Source organism: Acanthisitta chloris, unplaced genomic scaffold (genome assembly GCF_000695815.1).
Source record: "Acanthisitta chloris isolate BGI_N310 unplaced genomic scaffold, ASM69581v1 scaffold36776, whole genome shotgun sequence".
Taxonomy (NCBI): domain Eukaryota; kingdom Metazoa; phylum Chordata; class Aves; order Passeriformes; family Acanthisittidae; genus Acanthisitta; species Acanthisitta chloris.
In genome coordinates, this window is record NW_008680362.1 from 1,866 (window position 1) to 10,145 (window position 8,280).

The 8,280-nt window shown below is 55.0% G+C and overlaps 1 protein-coding gene across 1 annotated transcript in view; it reads right to left on the reverse strand.

Annotated features, from left to right (window-relative positions):
• Positions 1-8,275, reverse strand: part of ABCF3 (ATP-binding cassette, sub-family F (GCN20), member 3) — a gene marked incomplete at its 5' end in the record, with an annotated part of 9,919 nt that extends 1,644 nt beyond the window's left edge. The window contains 16 exons of the mRNA XM_009077673.1: positions 438-529; positions 683-771; positions 1,368-1,500; positions 1,835-1,879; positions 2,130-2,206; positions 2,366-2,566; positions 2,698-2,753; positions 3,379-3,401; positions 3,606-3,662; positions 3,990-4,049; positions 4,797-4,877; positions 5,081-5,347; positions 5,632-5,754; positions 5,862-5,959; positions 7,694-7,749; positions 8,050-8,275. Of these exons, the coding sequence (XP_009075921.1) occupies positions 438-529; positions 683-771; positions 1,368-1,500; positions 1,835-1,879; positions 2,130-2,206; positions 2,366-2,566; positions 2,698-2,753; positions 3,379-3,401; positions 3,606-3,662; positions 3,990-4,049; positions 4,797-4,877; positions 5,081-5,347; positions 5,632-5,754; positions 5,862-5,959; positions 7,694-7,749; positions 8,050-8,275 (1,684 nt within the window). The remainder of the gene's footprint in view (positions 1-437; positions 530-682; positions 772-1,367; positions 1,501-1,834; positions 1,880-2,129; positions 2,207-2,365; positions 2,567-2,697; positions 2,754-3,378; positions 3,402-3,605; positions 3,663-3,989; positions 4,050-4,796; positions 4,878-5,080; positions 5,348-5,631; positions 5,755-5,861; positions 5,960-7,693; positions 7,750-8,049) is intronic.
• Between the last annotated feature and the right edge of the window lie 5 nt (positions 8,276-8,280).

Consider the following 8,280-nt stretch of genomic DNA (forward strand, 5'->3'; position numbering starts at 1 on the left):
TAGGGGATGGATTTGCAGGGAAACCCTGACTGACACAATCAGGACAGGGGCTGCAGGGCCAGCGACTGACTCCAAGTGATGCTGCCCCCAACTCCCTGTCCCTGTGTAGTGTAATGTTAGGTGGTGCAGAAGGGAGCCAGAGGTGTTGGCAGATGGGAAAGGGGGAGCTAGTGCTCCTTCTGTGAGCAGAAAAACAGGTCAGCTGGCTCCAAAACTCAGTACCAGCCTGAGGTCTGCAGGCTGCCAGCTACCTCTGCTTCTCATGGCTGGTGTCTTGAATTCAACTGGATGTGGGGAGTTAACCCAGAGCAGGTGATGACCCTTAAGCACTGATGGGACAGGGCCTTCTGCCCAGGATCACAGACAAATCAATGCTGCTCTGTGCACAGCAAAGGAGACCACAATGGCCCAGATCTCCTGGGATCTCCAAAACTCACCTGGGAACTTTCTTGCCAGTAACTCTACAGCACTGATGTTCAGGTCCAGTTGATCCACATGGTGCTGGCTGAAGTAACCGATCTTTAGGTTTCTGCAGAATGAGAAGAGGGATCAGGAGCTGGTACCAGGCCCTGCACCCACAGGGGCATATGTGTGGGCGTGCAGGACACATCCCCATCGCTCAGCCCAGGAGCCCTCCAGCTGTACCACTCCTCCCAGTCCCCCAGCCCTTCCTACCAGGTACCTGTGAGCATGTCTGATCCCTCCAACTGGTGCCAGCTCCCCCATTAAGATCTTTAGCATGGTCGACTTGCCAGCTCCATTTTCCCCAACCTAGAGAAGCAGCATCAGCATTGGAGAACGTGAAACCCATGAAGGCACTTTGGAGACAGGGGGGCAGTGATCAGGGAGTCTCAGCTCTTGTGGATGATGAGGGAGAGCAGGATGGGAGCATAATCAGTGACTCCAGCTATCAGGAACCTGCATTTCTATCACTGACAAGCAGCACAGGCAGCAGTGACAACCCTCAAACCTAAGAATTACGTGGTCCCAGCTTCATTTGCAAGCATGAAGCATATCTCTGCTGCCCCATGCAATGCAGCAGGGGCCCCCACTACATGCTTCTGTCAGCTAACAGGGAGTAACAGGGAAGATGGACCCAGTCTCTCCTCAGAGGCACCCAGTGAAAGAATGAAGGACAGTGGGCACAAATCACAAATTCTAACTGATATTAGGAAAAATACTCCTTCCTCAAAATAAGGATGAGCAATGGGACCCAGAGCAATGGGAGAAAGAGTTCTCCCTGGAAGCATCCAGAATTCAACTGGACAATGACTGAGCAACCTGACCTAACATCAAAGCTGTCCCTGCTTTAAGCAACGATCTTGCAAGGTCCCTTGTAGCTGCTGTTCTTCTGCAATCCCACATACCACACAGATACGGGACTCCAGGTCAGCAGAGACGGAGAGGGAACGAAAGATGTAGTGACTTGGCTCATAATAGAAGTCTACTTCATCTAGCTGCAGGATCGGGGGGGAGAACTTCTCAAAGCCATCGGGGAACCTGGGAAGGCAGGGAGAGGAGAGATGGCCACGAACTTCAGAGACTCTGCTCCCAGCCCTGCTGGGACAACCTCTGCAACCCCCCAGGTGGCAACGTGGAGCTCCCTATCTCACAGGGCCTCTAGGAAGGATGGTCACAGGAAGGGAACAAAGACCTGCAGCCTGGGCTCCAGTAGGGAACCCAGCCTGAACATGGGGGCCTGTCTGGGTTCCCTGTCAGGGTAAGGCTGGACCACATGAAGGGGTGGCTGTCCCAGCCAGGATAGGACCTAGGAGAACCTCACGTCAGAAATGGAGCTAGGCACCCTCCAAGCGAGGGCTCAGGGGATACTTACTTCATTATCACCTCAGATTCCTTGTCCACGGGTTTCAACTGTGGCCTGCAGGAAGAGGAGATACTAACAGAGGTGCCTTGTGCTGTGGGTCTGCTCCCAACCCAGAAGCCCAGGTAGTCTTCAGCTCTGTGACACCTCACTTAGCCAAAGCCTCTGGACCAGGGACCAGAGACCAGAGACAAGCATACAAAGACCAAACCACCTCCACATCTGCCAGGCACTCTGGAAACCTCTGTTTCTTCCCATGAGCACAGCCCCTTCCCCACCTCCAGAGAAGAGCAGAACAGGCACTCACAGCTTCTCCAACAGCTTGAGTTTGCTCTGGACTTGGGACGCCCGGTTGGCATTGTAGCGAAAGCGGTCGATGAACACCTGCAAGAGAGAAAAGCATCAGAGAGCCCTAAGTCCCCTTCAGCACCAGCCACCCTGCTTCACTGCCAGACCTCCTACCAGGTCAGCCACAGGTCTAGAAACAGAAAAAGGGACAAGGCTGGGAGAAGAGTGCTCCAGCTCTACTGGCTCTCCCAGTACCTGGATGTGCTCACGGTACTGCTGCTGGGCTTCATACTCTCGCTGCTGGTTCTTCAGCCGCTCCTCCTTGATCTTCATGAAGTTCTCGAAGTCCCCACGGTATGTGTCCAGCCGCTGTGAGTGCAGGTGGATGATGTCTGTGGCCACAGCATTCAGGAAGTTCCTGTCATGGGACACCACGAGGATTGTCGACTGCCAGGTCTGGAGGAAACAGTGAGAGGGACTTCTGAGCACCATCAAGCCAGAGCACAAGAACTGGTCCAACCACCAGCCTGGAGGACATCTCCATTCCCTGTCCTTGCTTTGCACTGAGGCCTCCCACCATCCCCTACCTGCAGGTAGGTCTCCAGCCACAAAATAGCCCTCACATCCAGCATGTTCGTTGGCTCTGAGGGAAGGGACAGAGGCACAGAGGTCAGAAGGGATGGGGAGGGCTGGATTACGTTTCTTTTACAAAGGAAAGGGTAGTGATCAGCGTTGGGGAGAGAGAGACCCTGAGTGGGAACCTTCCACCCAGCTCAGGGGACTTGTGTAGGGTGTGATGGGGTGCAAGCACAGCAGCTGAGGCTCAGGCAGGGATGCTTCCCCCACTCTGTATTGGTACCCAGCCCCTGGTGCCCTGCAGCATCATCTCACCCAGATCCCCCACCCAAGGTGGGCACCCCCTGGAGTGAAGGGACTCCCTCCAGCATGGACTGGCAGCCAGGGCACATCCCAGGGCTGGTGAGGGAAACGGAACAACACTTGGGGCAGGATGACACACTGACCACCCAGCTGGGGCACGGGGCAGAACTCTGCTGAGGGCAGTGAGAGTGGCTGCCCAAGCAGACTTCCCTGTACCACTGCCAGCACTGCTGGCAGTGCCAGGGGAGCACCGACCGTGCTGCCAGGCCAGCCTGTCACACAGGGCTATTTTGAGCAGAAAGCTAAAGGCCATGGCATGTTCCCAACCCCAGCAAGGGCACAGACAGGCCCAGCAGCAGTGTCAGAGGGGACTCGCAGTATCAGCTTACCATCCAGCAGAAGGAGATCTGGCCTAGGGAAAACCAGACATGGGTATCAGAAACAGAAAGAGCACAGGGTCAGTGCAAGTGTCTCACCATACACATGGAGCTGAGATGCCTCCATGCTCCCCACCCTGAGAGCCCGAGTCAAGAGGACCCCCGGGCAGCACGCCTGCACCTCACAGCATGGACTGCAAGGAGGCTTAACCCGATAGCATGAAGGCCTGGACACCAACCTGGCAAACAGCGCTCTGGCTAAGGCCAGCCTCATTCTCCAGCCTCCGGAAAACTCTCTGAGGAGAGAAGAGGATGCAGAGAGGGGTTACTGTTCAACACAGAACCACTCTGTGTTTGCCTGCCTGCCAGCCTCCCTGTTCCTCCAAGGATCTTTTGGCTCTGCTGTCACCCAGAGGCAGCTTGTCCCTGCAGAAATCTCATGCACAGCACGAGATCTGCAGTCCAGCAGGAAGGCAGCTTGGTACCCCCAGGGCAGGAGACCACACTGGATAGGCAGGAACAGACCCTTGCTCTCCCTTACAGCCACAGCAGTGCCTGGGGGCTCACTTGGAATATCTCCCCATACCCATTTCTGTCTCAGTGCCCAGAACTTGGAGACTTACTTGGTTGTCTGTTGTTGCATCTTTGCATTAAAGCCCAGCCCAGCGAGAATGACAGATGCCCTGGGGGAAAGGGGAGAGAACTGGAATCCAGCTACAACATCCAAGGGCAGAGCACAGACCGAGGTCTCAGACCCACAGCTACCAAGGGAACTCTGCTGCAAGTTTTAAAGACATTCTGATGCAGGAAAACTTCCCTGCACACCCAAGAGCAGCGCCTGGCTGGGAAATGCAGCCCAGCAGGGCTTCCTTCATCCACATGAGGTCCCAGGAGATTTGCAAGGAGTTTTCAGCTCTTTGACCAGGAAGAGACACTATCACCAACATCCCAGAAACGTTCCCCAGACACCACGAACCTAGGGAGGTCCGAGAGGAGCAGCAGCAACACTGCAAGCCTTTTGGGGCAAAAAAAATCCCCCCAGCCTCTGTGGGAAGCTCAGCAGGGCTTCCTTCATCCACATGAGGTCCCAGGAGATTTGCAAGGAGTTTTCAGCTCTTTGACCAGGAAGAGACACTATCACCAACATCCCAGAAACGTTCCCCAGACACCACGAACCTAGGGAGGTCCGAGAGGAGCAGCAGCAACACTGCAAGCCTTTTGGGGCAAAAAAAATCCCCCCAGCCTCTGTGGGAAGCTACTCCTAAACTAAACCACCAGAGCCGTGATAGAGAAGAGACAAGAAGAGTAGTAGGGAGAGCTCCATCCCCACGTACTGGATCCCAGGGCCACAGCATCACTCTTCCATACCCCAAACCACTGGTCTGCTCTGACCATGCCAACAGACAGTGGTGCCCACAGGGCTGTCTCACCTCGCTGGGGCCTTGTCTGCCTCAATCTCCTCCAGCTTCGTGTAGATCTCTGATAGTCTGGCACCTTCTGTCCCTTCCCCCCTAGGACAAGACAGAAGAACATGTGGGACCAACCAGGTCATGGTTTGAGTGCCAGGGGAGCCTGATCACCCCAGGCAGGACTAAGGTGGACAACATGCAGCCCAGCCCTGCCAGAACCCTTTACTGGAAGGGAGAGACCTCAGAATGAGACCTCATGGCCAAGAGGCTATAGAGGCACTGGAGATCCAGCGGCAACACCTCACCTGCCCGCATTAATCTTAGCTGTCAGGTCCCTCTCCTCCCGCAGGAGGCTCTCGCGAGTGGTGTCGCACTCCAGCACACTCTGCAGCGCTGGTGTGTCGTCCCCTGCCACCTCCTGCTCCACATGCAGGATGCTGATGTGCGAGGGGATGCGCAGACTCTGACTGGCAATCATCTTCAGCAGCGTGGTCTTCCCCAGCCCGTTCCTGCCCACCAGCCCGTAGCGCCGTCCGAAGGCCAGGTTCAGGTCTGCTCCCGTCAGGAGGACACTAAAGCAAGGGAACAGGCAGGTTTCTGGTCAGACTGCCCCACAGAGAGGAGAAACTGGCAGCTGCCTGGCCCTGGCATATTTCAGGCTGTGCTGGAGCAAGCAACCATCACAGGCTTGTCCTGCCCAAAGCTGACAGGGTCAGTGCCCACCTTGCTTCCTGATCCTTCCCACACCCTCCGTAATTTCTCAGCTGCACTCCAATCCAGTCTCAATCCCCCATGGTCCAAAGTCCTAGGATTGGTGTCCCACCAGGACGTGTCCCACCTCCCCAGCCACACTCACCGCTCACCGAAGGACACATCGAAGTTCTCGATGCGCACATCATACGACTTGTTCTTGCCTGATGACTCCATGCGAGTCTCCTTCTTGCTGGAAGCTTGGCTGGCAGATGCCTCCTCAAGGACTCTGCAGGCAACAGAGAAGGGGGTCAACAGGAAAGCTCTGGTACAGCCACATCCCAGCCATACTCAGCAGAATGGGATGGGGATGTCCAAGGTGCCCTCCACACTCACACAGGGCCAGATGACTTCAGGGAATCCCGCTCCATCCTCTTGTCCTGCTTGGCTTTCAGCCTGGCTTCTGCCTTCTCCAGTTTCTTGGCATTCACCATCTGAGAGACAGAGAGTTTAAAGAACAGAGAGCATCTTCAGCAAAAGCCCCAAAAGCCCAATTCTGTGAGAAAAGAGATCAATCAGCCTCTCAGGCCTGGAAGGAAGGGCAGGAGGGAGGTGGGACAGAGAAACTGGGACAGATCGAAGCACATTTGAGGAGGCTAATCAGGCCAGAAATGAAGTCCTAAATCAACTGCTAATACACAAGTTCTGCCTCAGCAAGTTAGAGGATTTGGCTGACACTGTCATATGACCAGTTTCTGTAGTTCCAAGGACCTGGGTCAGCCAAGACACTTCAACAGCAGTAACCTGCTACCCCAGGGCATCCTACAGCACACCCTGTGCCCACCCTTGCCCTGCACCACGAGGTGCTTCCCTTCCCAGCATGTTAAACTTTAGATAGTTTGGAACAAACTCAGCTTGTGCAGTGGATCAGTCAGAGACAAAAACCACTGAATTAACCCTGAAGGCAAGAAGGCACCAAGTGTTTTAACCTGGTCTTGGCCAGGCCCTCAGTCCACTCCAGCTTATTCTTCCATCAAGTCAAATATTTGTGGCTGACCAAGAACACTCCTAGATATTTCCAGGCAACTCTACAGCCACTGGAGCCCATTACAGACCTGCATGCCAGACTGAAGAGTGTCCTGTTACTGCAGCTGTGACCCCAAACCTACAGACAGACTGAGTCACTCAGTAAACTATTCCCAACTCCCTGAACCTCCCAGTAAGACGTGTCCTCCAAAACTTGACAGGCTTCCCAAGGCCTTCTCTGAATCATCTCCAGCTTTTCTGAAGATCCTTTTTTGAGTTGTAGACACAAGAGCCAGAAAGTGAACTCAGCAGCAACAAGTCTGGTGCCAAGACCAGCAAGAGCTGCCAGATTTCATTTAAGACTCCAGTTCAGACACGTGGGGATCACATTAGGTCTCAGCCTCCAAGCAAGAGGTTCTCGTCCCCAACATATTAACCCATGGAAAGGAGAGCCCTTTGAGGGGCAAGCCTGGCAGAGACTTCACACCCTGTACAGCCACTCCTGTCTTTGCTTTCTGGATGCACAACTGCACCTCACCCGCGCTCAAACTTTGGCATATCCAACACAGATGGCAAGGCAAGTTGTTCCTGAGCAGCTACGCATTCCATGGATAAAGATGTCCTGATTTCCTTCAGGTCATGAAGTGTAACTGCTTCAGAACTTCTCTACTCCTGCTCTTATTTCTCAAACCATGACAACCTACAGCTGTTTCTAAAGCTGAGCTTACAACCTCCCTGCAGCAGCTCTCTGCCAACTCCCCACCTCTAACACCCCATATCCTGCCATTAGCCAGGATTTCTCTCTCATTGAATACTCAAGATGTCATCCCAGGATATCGTATTTCCTCAATCAAAGGCCTCACTGTAGGAGACAAAGGTCTTTGTGAAAGTCAGAGAAGCTGCACCCTGAGCACCACCACTGCATCAACCACACTCTGAAGCTTGCTAAGAAATTACAGCAAAATAGATCTTGCCAAATTAATAAGCCATTAACTCCTGCTGAGCCTTTCTACCAGACCAAGATGAAAAGATTCCCAAATCACAGTGAGCCTGGCATGAAGAAGCAGTACCTTCTGCAACTGTGCCCCTAACCAGGACACTGCCTGTCCCAGCTGCTCTCTGAGGGAGAGGTGACAGAGCAGGACAGGCACCTGCAGCCCCACGTGTCAGGCACTCCCACGAGGGCACAGCCCTCAACTTACCGAGGTTTGGCCTCTCTTCAGCAGCAGCCCCGGGAGCAGATCCGCACCGGCGTCAGCTGCAAGGAGACGGTTGTGTTGCGGAACACGTGACAGGGAGGCTCTGCAAAGCACTGCCCTGATGTCTGCCCATGCCCAGGACCAAAGGGCATCTCCCCTCCTTCACCCCATCTCACCCCGAGGGCATCCACATACTGCTGCCACAGCTCAGCAGCAAGAGGAGAGAGGAGCAGCTGTGAGGGTGCTCTGCTCCCCAAGGTCAGGTGAGCACACCCCGAACCCCTCGGAGCCTTTGCAGCCCGCTGGCAGGGTGGGAGCCACGGTGGGTGACAGGCACGGCCGGGGGGGGCACCACTCACCGTATCCATCGGTGATCTGGGAGAGCTGGATGGGAGCATCCAGCAGCACCTGGCTGCAGCGCTGGGCCTGGCCCCCGTCCCTGCGGGGAGGAGGAGGAGGGTGAGCAGGGTGAGGGGGTGCGAGGGGGTGTGCGGAAAAAACCTTTACAGCCGTGTTGAAGAGGCGCTGGCAGATCTCCCGGATGGCTCCATCGTCCTTGGTGTCCTGCGACACCTCCCGCAGCAGCTCAC